The 17691-nt window shown below is 39.6% G+C and overlaps 2 protein-coding genes across 5 annotated transcripts; both read right to left on the bottom strand.

Annotated features, from left to right (window-relative positions):
• Positions 1-1789: 1789 nt before the first annotated feature.
• LOC111879365 (magnesium-chelatase subunit ChlH, chloroplastic) lies at positions 1790-6622 on the bottom strand. The gene is made up of 3 exons (XM_023875803.3): positions 4818-6622; positions 2877-4679; positions 1790-2802 (listed from the first exon to the last, which is right to left on the bottom strand). Exons 1-3 carry the CDS (start codon positions 6321-6323, stop codon positions 1948-1950), a joined length of 4164 nt encoding a protein of 1387 aa, XP_023731571.1. The 5' UTR covers positions 6324-6622; the 3' UTR covers positions 1790-1947.
• Positions 6623-10286: 3664 nt separating this feature from the next.
• On the bottom strand, positions 10287-12881 carry LOC111879490 (protein N-terminal glutamine amidohydrolase). Of its 4 annotated transcripts, XM_042898346.2 has the most exons (8): positions 12646-12881; positions 12014-12113; positions 11844-11921; positions 11607-11737; positions 11405-11529; positions 11191-11307; positions 11061-11115; positions 10828-10944 (listed from the first exon to the last, which is right to left on the bottom strand). In XM_042898346.2, exons 1-7 carry the CDS (start codon positions 12720-12722, stop codon positions 11075-11077), a joined length of 669 nt encoding a protein of 222 aa, XP_042754280.1. In that variant the 5' UTR covers positions 12723-12881; the 3' UTR covers positions 10828-10944; positions 11061-11074. The 4 variants fall into 4 exon arrangements, 3 of the variants coding, with proteins under 3 accessions (XP_042754279.1, XP_042754280.1, XP_023731729.1); XM_042898345.2 differs by lacking the exon at positions 11061-11115 and having other exon boundaries at positions 10287-10944; XR_006187299.2 differs by having other exon boundaries at positions 11061-11307.
• Between the last annotated feature and the right edge of the window lie 4810 nt (positions 12882-17691).

The following is a 17691-nucleotide window of genomic DNA, read 5'->3' as shown; positions in this document are numbered from 1 at the left end:
CAGAGAGCCGAGAATATGAAGCTTTAGTAGAGTAAACCTTGGGGTTCGAAGTTAGGAAGCATTTATGGGATTTTTATGGTATATATAGTTACTTTAATCTTACACATAGATATGAAGTATTTTATATAAATTACGTGCTATGTGTGCATATTATTTGAATACTTGCTGTCTATGCTGGATGAACGATTTTATACATGTTTTAAAAGATTTAAACGGTATATTTATTTTATATCTACAAATATATTGCGGATGAAACATGGATAGATGAAATAGTTGGTGTGTGATGAAATAAAATGATGAAAGATAGGTGATGATAGAAATGTGGTGATAATTAGGTAAATAGATGACGATGAATATGTGATGTTGGATGAAAGGAGATACCATAACCTTAACCAGCAATGTGGCGATGTAGTCATCTACCAGAGTATAGATGGCGACCACGGACTATTCTAGACAACCCAGTGGAAACACCAGCAGGCCCATAACCTGTAGGTGATGAATTACGAGTTCAGACGATGTTGTAACTACGTATTCATGCGATGATACTCTAACCCCTTACTATGAATTACGAGTTCAAACGATGTTGTAACTACATATTCATGGGATGTCACAAATTTCGCATGCCAAACCAATGGTCATAATTCACATCAGTGAGAATGGTTTATTTTTTTTGTAAAACCAAAATCAGATTGAAAATTTTGATTTTTTATTTTGGAAATGTCAAACCATTGGTTTTTTATTTTGTTTTTGGTTTTTTGTTTTTTTTTAAATATATTTTCAGGGTTTTGTTTTGTTTTTTTTATTTCATAGATTTCTTCATCAACAAATGTTGTTACAATTTAACAAAAATAAATAATTTGCTAAAACATAATACAAGAGGAGGTTTGTTCACATTTAGTCATTGAACTTTTTAGAGGGAAATGAACTTTCGATTTTGTTCATATTTAGTCACTAAACTTTTTTTCGTTATCTATTTGCCATTGAACTATTGAAATTGTTTACATTTTACCCTTATGACCGGCAACAGCCGGTCATAAGGGTAAAATGTGAACAGTTTTAATAGTAATGACAAATATATAACGAAAAAAAGTTTAGTGACTAAATGTGACAAAAGTCAAAAGTTCGTTACCCTTTCAAGTCATTATCCCAAATTCAGACCCTTTTAGAAATTCAGCTCTTGATACAACTAAAAAGCCTAATTTGTACTGTTTACTAATTTGTTTGAGACCCCGACACTGTTAAAACAAATCCAAGTAACTAATATCACAGATCCTAGTCATCCTGCTAATAGTCGATTCTTATCAAACTAGCCATTGATAACGGTTCGTTGGTAGTGCATGCTCACGTTTCGAGGAAATGTTCAAGAGAAACCTTTTTACCTGGAAATATTTTATCAGTAAGCTTTCGTTTATATATTAGGCCTACTTGCATCGATCTTGTTCATGTAAAGATTACCCGCAAGTAAAGCTAAAGAATTTCCAAGTTCCATTTTGCTTCCTCATTACTCCCTATTGTGAACAACCATAAAGCAGTCATTGCCAGTATCACAACATGAGGTTGTTCGCCATTGGAAGCTCTAAGAGAGGGGGGAGAGGACCATTCGCTGTTTGGCTGGAATGGCCAGGTTTATCGGTACACCATGAGCAAATGCGGCAAGAATGCACACAAGCTGTTCGAGGAAATGTCCATGTGAAACCTGTTCTCTAGAGTTCCTTAATAGCCAGGAGTCGTTGTTTGCTAACTTAAAGGTAATTTTCTTGCAAGTAAATCATTCCCTACATTTGATGAATTCATAATAAACTACTAAAATTTACATTAAATTTTGGTGAATCAGAATCGTGAAACTATAGAATACAATGAGAGTAGTCCCCATGAACGATCAAAATGTTTACAGTTTTGGGGAAAAGGAAACAGATGACAAGGTTATAAATATGACATAACTATAAATTACCGATCAACGCCCTCAATCTTATCTTCGACCTCTGAGTACAACTGCTTTAGCTTCTCAATATTATCCTCCGTAGTGTCCCAGTAGCCTCTCCCATTGGCCTCCAAGAAGGTCTGCACCAACTTCCTGAAGGAGTTAGGGTTTGTGTTCATGAGCCTGTTCAACATCTCCTCATCTTGAATGAAGGTGGTGTTAGCCTCTTCATACACCCAGTTATCCACCTGCCCAGAAGTCGCACTCCACCCCACCGTGTTGGTGAGCCGCTTCTCAATCTCACGAACACCCTCATAACCACTCGACAGCATCCCTTCGTACCATTTCGGGTTCAACAGCTTTGTCCTTGCGTCCAAACGGACCGTCTCTGAGAGGGTCCGCACCTGAGCGTTAGCCGTGGTGGTGTCTGCAATGTACGCGTTTGGTTTCTTCCCGTCCTTCCGTAGGCTCCCAACAAGGTTGGTGGGGTCGGAGTCAAAGTAATGACTGACATCTGTCAGAGATATCTCAGATGAGTCCAGGTTTTGGAATGTTGCTTCGGCCGTACTCAATGCCATCTCAAACACTTTTCGTTTCTCTTCCATTCCAGCACCAGGAGTGTCGCTGTCAAATGCAAACGACTTTCTGCTCAAATACATGTCTTGAAGCTGCTTCTCATCATTCCATGATGAGTTCTCAACTGCAAGATTTACATTTGATGAGTAGGATCCGGATGCATTTGAGAAGATACGAGTCGCAGCTTCTCTCACATCCACCCCAAGAGCCTCCGCCTGTTCCAGTGCGTGTTTCCGTACATAGTTTTGGTCCAGCGGCTCATCCAGCTCAGCCACCATCTTCACCGCCCTGTCCAGCAGGTTCATCTGTAACAACAAATACTGTCAGAGAAAAACCTGGAAAATTGAAAAAAAGCATTTGAAAGAAATCGATTTGTTACCTGGTTGATGAACAGATCCCTGAAGACTCCCGAGCAGTTGACAACAACATCGATTCTTGGCCTTCCGAGCTCTTCAAGGCTCACTGGCTCAACCCGATTGACTCGTCCCAGTGAGTCTGCAACGGGTCTACAACCGATCATCCATAGCACCTGACCAAGAGACTCCCCGTAAGTCTTGATGTTGTCTGTTCCCCACAACACCAATGCAACCGTCTCCGGATACTTTCCTCCGTTGTCCGCCTTCTGCCTCTCCAGCAGCCTGTCCACCACCACCATTGCACTCTGCATGGCTGCTGTTGTCGGGATTGCTTGTGGGTCCAACGCATGGATGTTCTTTCCCGTGGGTAAAACTTTCGGGTTCCGAATCGGGTCGCCTCCTGGACCCGGCTCCACATACCTCCCTTCCAAAGCCTGTTTCAAGCTGCCTAATTCGTTGTCAGCCACAATGAGTTTCAAACAATCTCCCAAGAACTGGAACAAAACCCTGAGCTTGTCCCTGTCGGCTCTGTAGAATTTGGTTTCAGACAAAAACTGAATCCAAGGCTCATTCAGACCAAACCCAAGGAATGTACTTAATTTACCAGACACATCAACCACCTGACCCTTGCTGTTGGTGCTCCGCTGCACAAAAGCATCAACAGCCCCACGTGACACCTCTGTGATCTGCTTCAACAACTCCACATCTTTCAAGATTCCTTTATCACTGCTTCTGTAAATATCTTCTATCTCTCTGCCAACCGTCTCCGCCAGTATCGATGGAAGAGAGGAGATCCCTTCTTCCGGTCGGTCCAAGGCGGCAATGTTGACCAGAGTGGCAACAGCCTCCATGGCTGTCGGAGGCTCACCGATCACATGAAGCCCACATGGCAACAGTCTCGACTCGATCTCCATGATCTTGGAGTACACCTTTCCAACAACAAGATCGCGTTCCTTGCTTGAAATCTCCACACCTTCTTCAGGAAGATCAACATCTTTGTCAAGATTGCATTGCTTGGCTGTACTGATGATGGAGCTCACGATCTGCTGACCACGACCCGTGTCTTTGAGAGACTGATACGATGCAATCAACTCACTCAGCTGCTTCAGACCCTTGTAAAGACCAGCATTCTCAGCAGGTGGAGTCAGGTAGCTTATGGTGTTGGCATAGCTTCTTCTCTTGGCAATGGTGGCTTCTGAAGGATTGTTAGCTGCATAATAGTAGACATTCGGGATGTTCCCTATAAGACTGTCGGGAAAACAAGCATCACTCATCCCGACCTGTTTCCCAGGCATGAACTCTAAGGATCCGTGGGTTCCAAAATGAAGAACAGCATCGGCTTTGAAGATCTTCTCAACATAAGTGTAATAAGCTGCAAATCCGTGATGTGGGCTTGCTGATTTTGAGAAAAGCAGCCTCATGGGATCACCCTCGTACCCAAAAGTGGGCTGGACCCCGATGAATATGTTTCCGTATGCTTTCCCATAAACCAAGAGATTCTCCCCATCAGAGTTCAAGTTCCCTGGAGGCTTTCCCCAGTTCTCTTCCAAGGCAGTGGCATAAGGAGTCAACTGCTGATACTCTCTCACTCCCATTTTGTATGCAACATTCAGATTTGGACTGCTGAACTGAGCCTCTTTGTCATGAAGAATCTCTTCAATCAACTCTTGAGAAGTCTCTGGAAGGCCTTCCACATTGTAACCATCTTTTTTCAGGTCTTGAAGCACCGAGAAAATGGACGCAAACACATTCAGGTATGCAGCAGATCCCACATTGCCTTTGTCTGGTGGGAAGCTGAACACCGTGATCGCCACCCTCTTCTCAGTCTGCATTCAAGTTTTACATCAAAATATATTCAAAATTCACTCGAATTCATTCATAGTTTATCCTCACTTCTCTGCTTATATCTATAAAAAAAAGCAGCATAAGGCATATGTGATGTGAGAGAGAGAAAAAGTAAGTACCTTTGTTTTCCTCTTCAGTTCTGCCCATCTGACTGCTCTGGTGCAGAGCTGCTCCACCCTCTTGTGAAGGGCATGGGATTTACCGGTTCTTGGGTCTCGTCCTGAGAAAACAATCGGCTCCATTCCTCCATCAAGTTCTGGAAGCGCAACCTGCAAAGCCACCTGAATCGGGTGAAGACCCAAAGTGCTGTTCAGCCATTCCTCAGTCGTCTGGAACACAAGAGGCAACGCCACAATGTACGGCACATCCAGCTTCATCAGCACCTCGATTGCCCTTGGATGATCTTGCTTTGCGGGCCCTCCCACCAATGCAAACCCAGTCAGCGACACCACCGAGTTCACAAACGGCTTTTTTGTGATCGGGTCAATCAGATACTTCTCGATGGGACCCGAGAAGTCAAGCCCACCCGCGAAAAGAGGAATCACCTTTGCACCTTTCGCTTCCAGTTCCATGATGACAGCCACATAATGGCTGTCGTCTCCTGTCACGATATGACTCCTTTGCAAAACCAATCCAACCACAGGAGCATTCGGGTTCTTTAGCTTCTCATTTGTATCCCTTCTTGTATCATACCAATTCAAATACTCCTTCACATCTTCATACATACATGGAGCCAATGGATGCCAGATTCCGCTGTCCAAGAACATTACCGGATCCGAATACCCAATCTTCATCCCTTTCAATGCCGGAACGTAAGACCCTGAAATCATCTTCACAAAATTCACCAAATTATCAGGGGACCCACCAAGCCAAAACTGCAGACTCAGGATATAAAGCCTCGCGTCCTGAGCTTTATCACTCGGCAGATACTTCAACACCTTTGGCAACGTCCTCACCAGCTTCAACATCTGATCAGAAAACCCGGCCGATGACTTCTTCTTGTTCTTGAAAAGCTGGAAGAACGGGCTTTTTGATTGCCCCAGTTGAGACATACTGAACGATCCCAATTTGTTCAGCCTCATAACCTCCGGCATCGAAGGGAACACCAGCACCGCATCCATCCTGTCCCTCTGTTTCTCCACCGCATCCTTCACTTTCAACGCCAATTCCTCCACAAAAATCAACGACCCGATGAAGATGTTTGCATCTTCAAGGTCTAAACAGAAGCTCTTGTAGTTATTTTCGTCTCTAAGCTCTTCCACCAGGTACCCCACCACCTCATACGAAGCAAACTTGTTGCTGCTGTTCAGAGTCCTGACTGCAGCTGAAAGTGACGACTGGTACTGGGCTTCCAACACCACATACACGATTTTAACTGTCGGGAGGCCTTGCTTGTTTTCAGGTACGATCCGACGAACTTCCTGTGTCGTTTGGGTGAAAAGGCCGTTCCCGACAACAGCACATTTCACACCCAAACTGTGTGGTGTTCTCGAATTGGGTAAATGCGGTGAAGATTTTTTTGGTAGAAACGAGTGGAGAAAGTAGTGTTTTTGAGAGATTGATGATAATTGATCGGCTTTGGTTGTGGGTAATGTAAATGGTGTTGAAATCAAAGATGATGCCATTTATATACAGCAAACCGCTCTGTAAATTGAAGAGAACTTCCGCTATTTTTTTGAAAACAGATAAAATGATATGTCAAGTGGGGTTGGATGTATGAATTAAGCTCTATAATTGAGCTTTTGAAGCTCAATAACAATGGCAGAAGGTTTCTTGTTGTATCCGTGCCCTTCTCTCTGTTTTTCTTGAAGTTCCGATATATATTTGAGTGAAATGAAAAAATCTGAGTTGTAGGATTAATGGTGTGAGAAAATGACACGTAGAAAGAGAGGAAGACAACAAAAGGCGAAAGGAGTGTAGGCATGAGGTTGAGGTTTGCTTGGAGAGTGTGTGTACTTTGAGTGGAATGAAACGAGGGTTTATCTGAGAACGGGTTATGAAGATGAATTTTGATGGATTCTGATTGGTTGTTTGGGATTCTCAGAGAAAACCAAGTGGGTAATTGGGCGCTGGGGGTGTTGATGATGAGAGAGAAGGTTTCTTTTTTTGTATTTTCTACATATTTTATTGTGATCGGGACATTGAATGTAATACGAAGGTGAGTTTTTTACTTATTTATCACAAAGATTACAGACAATGCAGTTAAAAATGTGGTAGTTGTGCATTCATATTACACTTTTTATATTTTAATTTTTTTAAACTTTTTGATTATGTATGATGATAGACATATAACATTGAGTAAATTACAAATTTCGGCATTCTATTTTAATAAACATACAGGCCGAGTCCCTTGAAAAAAATTAACTTTCCTCCCTTAAAAATTGTCCTCGAGTTTGACGCCGGTAAAGTTTTCACAAAGTTTGACAAAATGACAAATTTGTTCATGTATTAGACTAAATTACAAAAATGGTTAATCTGGTATAGTGAAAATCGCACTTCTCGTCCAAGTCACCAACAATTTTTATGACTAGCATCACATTTTAATGCAAGATTAATGTATGTAAAATGACTAAACTGCTCCTCTATTTTTTTCCTTTTTGTTTATATTATTTTTATTTGACAAAATTGTAAAAATGATCCTCCATTTTTTTCAGAAAAATGTCAAAAAACCATTAAAATTTGGATGAATGGTTCTTTTCAACCAATTTGTTTGCAGTAGTTCTCGTCTCTATCCAAGCTAAAAAGTCTCTTTTACCTTAATATATTTATTTTTCATTTTTCATTTTTTTTTTCTTTTAAATTATATTAAATACAAAATGAACCATAAACTATCTTTTTCTCACACATACACACATATCAATACATCAGTAAAGAAAAAATACCTGACCCCAATTAGGTTGTGTGCACAAGCTTTTGACATTGATACCGCTTGTTTTACAAATACGATCATAGAACTCTACACATGACACATCCATCTGCTTAACCGCTTCATCATCTTCATACTCTACACAACCATCTAGTTTAGTTCATTTTCTCTTTGGCATTTTAGCTTAGTTCATCTCACCGGGTTTTGGAGGTTTTTGCCCGATGTTGGGGCCGTTTTGTATCCGATTTTTAGCAAATCTGGTTTACTGGTATCAAATCCGATTTTACCCTTAGGATTAGGATCCAGTTATAATCCGTTGGATTAGATTCGATACAATCCTGCTTTGACCAAAACCGGTTTCAAATCGGGGATCTGCTTTTTGTGCGCATCTCTACCTGCATGAACAAGTCAGTTGGAATGCCTGGTTAGTTCCTGCATGGCTGCATTTTTGTTTCATATCTCTTGTTCTAGAAAGTTAGGCGAATCATAAGCATTCCACGATGTGCATGTATGCTAGGGTAGTTTACCAACAATTAGGGTTTCATTATAATTAAATGTACCGCATCTTTTCGTTGGGGATATACATAATAATTGCTCCATCCCCTCTCTCGTTTGTGTGCTCTATTTAGAGTCTAGTGTACTCGAACTAGCTGCTATGGTTTGCCAATCTAGAATGCGTTTTGGAGCTGGGGGAACAAAAAATGGTTGCGGAAGTTCCATATCACCCAAACAAATACCATCATGGTTGCTTACTGAACCGGGCATAAAAGATTGTTGATGTGCATGAGGTTCTTAAATTGGGATTGGATTGATTAATTATCAAGGGAACTGCAAGCTGAAACGGTTTCCACGAATCATATAGATTACTTGCATATATATTGCCATAAAGAAAAAGCCTCCATCCAAAATGTAGGGGGAAGTGAGCTTGGAAAAAAGGTATGCAAGGGACATTGTTGATAGTTCGAAGCATACACTTAGAGTTAGATTTCTTGTTTTGTTAGGAACGTATACGGACAAAAAGCATAAATGAATAGCATTGTTAGCAAAAAAAAAATGGAATTTGAGTTGTCAAATTCCCCCTGTTGTCACGTTGAAGCTATTTAATGGTGTATTTGAATTGATTTTTGACGTCTGTGAAGAATTTAGTAAAATTAGTAAACACATATAATTTATGTCTAATTGGAAACGCCCGACAAGAAATGAGCATGAGAGTCAACAAAAATAACATAGTATTTGAAACCACTAGTACTTGGAATTGGAGTTGTCCAAAATGAATGACATTAAATAACGAACTAGCATTTGAAAATGACAAACCAATCGAGTATCTTTTCCAAGTTGACATGCATGACACATTACATGAGACAAGACTTTAGAACAATAAATAAAATTAAAGGAAATTAAAGATTGAAGGACTTGATCACCAAGGTAACCAAGATTTTGATGCCAAATAGATGAATATGATTACACAAAAGCTTTAAGGTAAGGATGACGTCATTAGATAAAGATCACCCACAGTCCTCCACAGAAAAACCTAAACTCATCAAACTCAATCAAATTTGATTGATTTAGTAATTTTCGAACAAATATTAGATTTTTAATAATATTTAGGGTGATAAGGACATTGTGAAGGTGTAAGGGTAGGTATGGATGGATATAGTGGTGTGATCGGTTCGTATCACATGAATAGAGAACCTACTATCGACAAAAATAGATTGGAAATAACCATTGTTTGAAATGGATGATAATATACACGTGTCAATGTGGAGATGAGAGGTTGTGCCAGTGCATGTACCACCTATTATCACCATGATTTACAATCTCATAGTACTAACAAGCTATGCAAATAAGAGAAATGGGCTCATCCGATCAGTAGGAGTTGCAACTCAGAGCTGCTAGTCGGTAGCACTGTGATAGGACTAGGCATCGCAAAACCTCTCTTTGGTATCTGCTAACGGTCTCCGTTGTTTGTTGGTTGTCACTTGTCAGTGATTGTTTCCACCACAATTTATTTAACTCGCCTCTACAATAATTGTAGAATACCCCGATTTCGTTACCAAAACAGATGGAGATGATGAATGATCAAAATGTATCTGATAAAATTGTATTTAATTTAAAATTTTCATTTATTATACTCTTACAGTCTTTACCCCTCAAACCTATGTTATATTTTTATTGAATTTGCACGTAATATATAACAAAAAGATGCACTTGATAAAAAAATAACACATATCTTGCTTTGGGGCTAGATCTAAGGCCACCGACCACTTAGTCGGGAGTTGGTGCAGATTTAAAGAATTAAAGAAAGAAAAGAAAAACACATGTGTGCTTTTGTGTGTACATGTGCATGGGTGTGTGGGTTTAGGTGTGAGCATATATGTGTGTATGTGTAGGTATAAGTTTGGGGGTAAGGTGGCGTATAGTGGGTGATTGGTGTAGGCTTGTGGGTATGTGTGTATGTATGTAGATGTAGGGGAGGGTGGTGGAAATAGGAGTGGAGGAAGCTAGGGTATGTTTGTGTGGGATGTCGACATAGGTGTAGACTTATGGGTGTAGGTGTAGGTAGTAGTGGGATGGGCATTGTGGCGGTGAGAGTGGGATGAGGGTAGGTAGAGGTGTGTGGGTATGGGATAGGGTGGGTAGGGTAGGTGGCAGTAAGGGTGTGAGACGAGGAATGGGTGGTTGTGGGTGTAGATGGGGTGGGTGGGTGTAGGTGGTGTGGTTGTTCATTGGGTGTGGTTGAAATGATAATATGTTTTCATTTTCTGAACGAGTGATAAATAAAGAGGAGCTGGGAGGAGATTTTTGTCTTTTTATTAATAAAATGTAAAGAAGAGGTGGCTGTGGTGGAACAATTCTGATACGAGGAGGAGGAGGTGTTGGTGTTGGTGTTGATGCTCATAGCAGAGCAAGAACGGAAACGAAAGGAGTAGGAGGTGGTCGCTGTAGTGGCGAAGCAAATGCAAGATCTGTTGGGGTTAAGTCTGTGGCGTTGGTGACATGGTGGCCAAAAAAGGTTAAAAGCATTTGACGGCTAGGTTTTTTTTTTCTTGATGGAGAGGATGGTGAGATGATTTTTACTTTAGATCTTATTTGATTTTCATATATAATGTAGGGTAATAAGAAAAATGACAGTTGGCAAATATGTCCTTAACTTCGGGTGTTCCTCACGGTTCCTAACATTTAAAGGCTGTGACATGTTTTCACGTTCTCAACCTTGTGGGTCTTCTGAATTTGCTTGTTTGCCTGCCTATATATATAATCCGTAAAGAAATGTAAATACATTGTTATTATGGGTAAAATAATTACAAATATGTTGCTATTATGGGGAAAAAGGAAATATTGTCCACATTGGTAGCAAGAGTAAAGTACGTTGCTATTCCCTGCAATTTGCACATTCATTTTTAGCAAACTTTGCTAACAAGTCAGAACTGCTACCAAGATAAAAAAAACTCATTTTTGTTAAGTGATTTACAACAAAACTAATTCACTCACATACATGTAATATAATCATCAAAAAAGGTGTAGTTTTGGTGTGGTGTAAATGGAATAATCTGCAAAATTAAGTAAAAAAAAACATGCCAATTACTGCGAAATGGAAGAGAAGAATTGCTCCAATTGGCTCTCACCTACTAATAACCCAAATTGCTTGGTAAAAACCGCATTAATCTTGTCTTCACCTAAATCTTTCAACACATCTTTTGTTGACATTTCAATGTACTCGTTTAGGTTGTGCACATTTCCATCTGCAACAACAAACAACCAAAAAGAAAATAGTTAAAATTTCATGTTAGCACACAATAATGAGTTTGATATTAGTAAAAAAGAATTTATATTTTATACCTTCAGCTACTATCACTTCATATTCAGGTGGATTAGCCATCCAGTTTCCTTGAGAATCCTTCATGTGTCTTCTATCAGAAGCAAAATAACGGAGAAATATAGGAGCATGGACTATACGGAAAACCCTGTCATCATGGATTAATTTATCATCATTACCAATTTATAAAAAATATATGACCAATTTAATAGCAAAGTTTTTTACCTCTGAAATTCAGAAAATAGCTCGAAAGATGGCCTTATACTCTCTGATATATATGATGATAGAGTTGATGGAAATGGAAGAGATGAATCTAAATCCCATACTAAATCCATGGACTTTCCTTCTTTTCTTCTCTGTTAAAGCATCACCAGTTTCAAAATTCAGTAATATATGGTTTAAGATTTCTATATAATTTCAGTTGAATAAATGCATTGTTGAGTGAAAGTTCAAAGGCATTACCTGAATGCAGATTACATGGTAATCCCATAGAATTACCCCATCAGCTCTATGGCTAGCTTTCTGATGCCACAATGGAACCTGCATTATGATAATTAATCAAAATTTATCTATATTTGAGCATGTACAAAAACGTTTTGTAATATTTATCATAAACAAAGGAGAAAACATACATGTTTATTCTCATTGGAAATGAAGACAACAAAGAGATCTGATACATCAGCTACTTTATCTGCACATAGTTTCTTGCAGAGCAAATACACATTTTCTTCGCTACAACCAAATTCAAACACAAAATCTAAGCTCAAAACCCCACTTTTTAAATAATGAAACATCAAAACAAGCTAATGATCAACTCATATATTCATATGAATCCTCTAACAGAGTCTTTGATGCTATAAGTAGCAACAGATTCCATGTCAATTTCCATTTTGAACTTAAAGTATTAGTTCTAAATCGTGGCAATTCAATCTTAATCAAAACTTCCATGCCTCAAATCTTGCAATTACTGAGACGCGGAATCATGATTAACAAAAAGAGATTACCAGATCAAAACTTTGTTCTTGACACGATGATGTCAATTGTGTCTTGAGTTCAGCTACTAAAACTTCAAATTCGCAAAAGTCAATCATGCTGATTAGGGCATATGCAAATGATCATTTAAGCTTAAAAAATAATTATAATACTCGCAATAAAAATCGCGGATTTAATGAAGTACAAGGCGGTAGAAACGAAAAATTCGTCCAAGAACATGATAGTTCATAAAATTCACTGAGCATGTTGATTGATTTTAGGGAGGCATTACCAGAAAGAAGGGGTGTGATGAAATTGGGGAACGTCGGAGGAAGTGGAAGAATCTGAACCCAAACTCGAAGCCATCATCTTATTTTGATCTTCAGTAAAATCCACAGGTGTTTATTACTTTTCAAATTTCATCGCTCATCTTTAGGCTTGAATCTTTGGTTATTAGTTGTTACTTATTAAATCTAGGGTTCAAGGCTTAAGAAGATGTTCATTAGATGGGCTGTTCACTAAACTCAATTTTTTTTGGCTTTGATATATATATATATATATATATATATATATATATATATATATATATATATATATATATATATATATATATATATATATATATATATATATATATATATATATATATATATATAGGGTTAGGTTCATTTGAGACCACCTATATTTTGTGAGACCGTGAGACGCATTTTTTTTATTTTATTTTTATTTTTTTTAATTTTTTTAGTTAATTCAAGTTTCGAAAATAATATATAAAAAAAGAATTTTTGGATTTTTCCATTTATTTTCCATTTTAAAATTATTTTTTAGAATATGTACAGTTTAATATTCTATTAGAATATTTCACGTATTTTTCAAAAAAAATGGAATTTATTTTAATTTACTTTTATTTCTTTTTAGTTAATTCAAGTTCCGAAAATAATATTTAAATATAAAAATTTTAGATTTTTCCATTTATTCTGCATTTTAAATTTATTTTTTATAATATGTCAGAATAATATTGTATTAGAATGTTTCACGTATTTTAAAAAAAAAAGGATTTTTTTTTATTTTTTTTAGTTAATTCAAGTTCCGAAAATAATATTTAAAAAAAGAATTTTTGGATTTTTCCATTTATTTTGCATTTTAAAATTATTTTTAGATTTGGTCTTACGGTCTCTTACAAAATTAGAATGGTCTCAAATGAACCTGAACATATATATATATATATATATATATATATATATATATACTAGGCGAATAGCCGCGCGTTGCGCAACGTAAAATTACGTACTTAAAATTTTCAAATAAATATTAATATATGTTATTGATATTTATATCATAATACCTTTCATATTTTACCCTACTATTTCATGTTATTCAAAATACAACGTTTTCATTTTTAGAAATATATTAATGTTGTTTTTTGTGTATTTGATGGGTTCTTTTCTATCAAAGCCAAAACATCCAACAAATACTACGAAATCTATGTTTGTTTATCACCACACAACTCTACTTCTCGGATTCAATCCCGATTACGCTACTGCAAATGCACAAAGTGACATTCATATCCATTAATATCGATTAAGTAAATAATGTGATGTACTTATTATTTGTTAAATGCATATCAATGCATCATATTAATTTTCATATTCCAACATCAGTAAACTAAAACCATATAGGCATAGTCTGGATACCAACATTTAATTTCCATTAGAGACTAATAGAAACACACCCATGCCACACAAATGCTTGGTTCAGACTACATGTATATATACAAATAAAATGAAAGCTAAAAGGATTACATTCTCATGACTTGAAAAGGAGCATGTCAACTCATTGGTATCGGTTAATACCAGTACAACATTAAAATATGCATGACCTGCCTTTAGTTCACATGTGATATTTTATAGGATCAAATAGGAAATCATGACTTTAGTGAAAACTAAGACCAGTTGACATGTAAAACAATTTATATGTAGCAATACATTTGCTGTAACAGCCCAAAATCTCAAGTATTGTTAAATTGCATTTTGGGGTGTTTTAAAGGGGAGACTCGGCGAGTTGGAGCCAGACTCGCCGAGTAGGGTCGCAGATTTGGTCGCGGGTTCGCGACTGGACTCGACGAGTCCGATATGGACTCGGCGAGTCGACGCTGTTAGCGAAAAACCCTAACCGTTCAGGTTGGGGCGTATAAGAGGCACTCATTGACCATCATTGTTCAGTTTAGCCTTCTGTGAAGAACCCTAAATCGAGTGGGTGCATCTGGAGCAAAGTCTTAGGGCCATTGTTGGTCTTGGAAGAATTTTTGTGCAAGGAAGAGAAGGGATTGGCTAAAGGAGCAGCAAGGGAGTCACATTCTGAGGATTGGGGACACAGAGGATTCATTATTCAGGTAAGAACTCGAATTATCCTCTGCTATGTTGATGTGTTATGGGATTAGGGTTTGTAAAACCCATTTGGTGATTAGAGGAATTAGTATGTTGTTACCCAAGTGTTTGTAACCCAGTAATAGGATGATTAGAGGTCCAGAAGGTCCCATGATTGTGTATTTCGGGACCATACGTATTTCAGGAAGCAGTTACTCGTCTGCATGGCATGGACTCGCCGAGTTGTTCTTCAGACTCGGCGAGTAGCTTGAAGATTTACTGGGACTCGCCGAGTTGTTCATCAGACTCGGCGAGTAGAGTCGGGGTGGCCCCGCGATTCTTCCACGAGGACCTCGTCGAGTCAAGAGGGATACTCGACGAGTAGAAAGGGATTCTGCAGGAATTGGTGAAGACGACTAGACTCGCCGAGTCGCCAGGGAACTCGCCGAGTCCAGTCGAGCTGACAATGGACTGTTGACCAGAGTTGACTGGTGTGATTTCTTAGGGTCAGTTAACGTGGAAGATAGAAGTATTGATAAGGGATATATGATGTTACAGGGAGCTTGTAGCTCGGAGTATCAAGTGCAAGGGACTTTAGGAGTTGCTATCTTCTAGTGTCCGCAAGGTGAGTCTTCTCACTATACTGTACCCGGAAGGGTTTGACTGTGTGACCGGAAGGTCGGATATGATATGTGATATGTATGCTGTATGTGGTATGTTATATGTTATATGTGCTATGTATGTTTTGGGCCGGAAGGCGAATATGTTATGGGCCGGAAGGCGATATGATGTGTGATGGACCGGAAGGTCGGCGTGGGTAAGGCCGGAAGGTTTACCCAGCAGGGACGGAAGTCCCCTGAGACACATGGACCGGAGGATGTGTGATGGACCGGAAGGTCGGCGTGGGTAAGGCCGGAAGGTTTACCCAGCAGGGACGGAAGTCCCCTGAGACACATGGACCGGAAGGTCGGGCCGGAAGGCGTATGTGCGTAAGGTATATTGGGGAACTCACTAAGCTTCGTGCTTACGTTGTTTATGTTATGTTGTTTCAGGTTCTTACAGTGACACGGGATGGCAACGGTTCGATTGTACACACCGAAGAAAGAGTTGTGTTTGGGAGGATCCTGGTCTTCTATTATAATAAAAATGAAACTATGTTTTGTAATTCGAATGTGAATAAAGTTTTAAACAAGTGTTTTTAATATTAAATTGGTCGTTTAAAAGAAAATTTTGTTTTTGGAAATCACGGTGTTACAAATTGGTATCAGAGCCTTGGTTTGAGGGATTCGGACGCGCCTACGGGTAAATCTGGACTCAAACTGAGGAAGTAAGAAAAGGTTTTCCAAATAAATGGTTTTCTAAAGTGAATAAGAGTTCAAAGAGAAAGCAAGAAAGAGCAGTGTGTACAATCAGCCAGAGCCAAACGGTGATTTCCCAAAATACCCTTACTTTTGTATTATGAAATATCTATTATGCACTTTATGAGACATTATTGCATGCTAGAGACAGGCTAGGTATTTCACATCTTAGGACTAGAGTGGCCTGATTTGTGATGCCTTAGTCTAGGGTTGCTGTTATATGTGCGTTATGCTTTTGTGTGCATGTGATGAGTTAGAGTATCTAGTTGGATCGCACAAGGGGTAAAGCTACGGGGTACAGAGGTACTTCCGAGGATGAGCCGAGAAGGTGGAGCTACCACATATGGGGAGTCCTATGTATGCTTCAATGCTCGAATGCTGCTTGCTTTGTGCTTTGTGGAGTTGTCGATGATGGGAGTCAGCTACTAAGTGAGTATGACGATACTCAGGAGGTAGAGGGCTGGCATCATTAGGAACTCTTCAGCAGCTGATAGCAAAGAAGTGGGAGGACGGCGGAAGGGACTAGGGAGTAAACCTAGCCAAATGAGTGCGCTGGTAGAGTAGAGGGTTTCGCTGGAAAGCGAGCACGCGCGATGAGATGGGTGAAAGAGCAGGTTTATCAGCTACTTAGGAACTCTGGAATGGTCCGTGTGGAAAGTATGGGTAGATGTGGCAGGTAGTATGGGCCCGTACTACTGAAAGCAGAGGACCCATACTTGATACAGGGGGCATTCTGAAGGTCCTAAGGAACAGATTGAGGGGTGATGTTATGGTTCGGATACCATACATCGGAACGGATATAGAGTGATGTTATGGTCAGGGCACCATACATCGGAACAGATTGAGATAGATGTTGTGGTTCGAGTGCTATGCATTGGAGCAGGTTGAAGAATGGTGCTATGGTTCAGGTACCATACACCGAAGCATGTTGGGGGAAGGATGTCATGGGATGAGTACCATGGTTCGTAGTGGATGATGCTTGTGGCTATCTTGTTATCCGGTTATCGATCGGACGAGCACGAGCGAGCGGGATGCGAGGATTCGCGAGATCCGGTGTGATGAGGTTGCTGCATTGTTGCGGGTTGAGTCGCCAGAATTGTTTGGGTCGATCAGGACCACTATGATTGAAGTAGTTTGATGAGCGATATGCGGTTTTCGCAGAGACGGCTGCCGCGGCGGTTACAGCGGCTGTAGCAACGGCAAAGAAAGGGACTAGTCGGGGTTTTCAGTATCGGAACTTCTATTATGCGAAGCCTCCCACATTCGATGGAGTTCGGGACTCGATTGTTGCTATGAGATGGTTATCAGACATGGAGGGGTGTTTCTCCACGAGTTTATGCTTTGCTGATCAGAGGGTGGGGTGTGCTCTGAACCTATTGAGGCTCGGGGCGAAGGATTGGTGGAGGTTGACCACGAGGTCATTTTCCGATGCGCAGAGGGCTGCGGTTTCATGGGATCAATTCAGAGGGATGTTCAGTACTCGCTATGTTCCGCGGGATGAAAAGGAGAAATTGGCTCGGAAGTTCTTTAAGTTGAGGCAGGATTTGGAGTCGGTGACTGAGAGCACCGGGATGTTTATTGAGAGGGCGATGTTTTGCCCTGAGTTCGCTTCGG

Source organism: Lactuca sativa, chromosome 9 (genome assembly GCF_002870075.4).
Source record: "Lactuca sativa cultivar Salinas chromosome 9, Lsat_Salinas_v11, whole genome shotgun sequence".
In the NCBI taxonomy this organism is placed as follows: Eukaryota; Viridiplantae; Streptophyta; class Magnoliopsida; order Asterales; family Asteraceae; genus Lactuca; species Lactuca sativa.
This window is presented reverse-complemented; position numbering and strand designations above follow the sequence as displayed.

What these genes read in the sequence shown, in the direction of transcription:
- LOC111879490 (XM_042898345.2), bottom strand. Translation starts at nt 12,722, where the DNA reads ATGATGGCTTCGAGTTTGGGTTCAGATTCTTCCACTTCCTCCGACGTT. An exon ending in TTTCCAATGAGAATAAACAT is followed by an intron (nt 11,922 to 12,013) that starts GTATGTTTTCTC and finishes ATCATAATGCAG; the next exon opens with GTTCCATTGTGGCATCAGAA. An exon ending in ACCATGTAATCTGCATTCAG is followed by an intron (nt 11,738 to 11,843) that starts GTAATGCCTTTG and finishes ATGCTTTAACAG; the next exon opens with AGAAGAAAAGAAGGAAAGTC.
- LOC111879365 (XM_023875803.3), bottom strand. Translation starts at nt 6,323, where the DNA reads ATGGCATCATCTTTGATTTCAACACCATTTACATTACCCACAACCAAA. An exon ending in AACTGAAGAGGAAAACAAAG is followed by an intron (nt 4,680 to 4,817) that starts GTACTTACTTTT and finishes ACTTGAATGCAG; the next exon opens with ACTGAGAAGAGGGTGGCGAT. An exon ending in GGGATCTGTTCATCAACCAG is followed by an intron (nt 2,803 to 2,876) that starts GTAACAAATCGA and finishes TTGTTGTTACAG; the next exon opens with ATGAACCTGCTGGACAGGGC.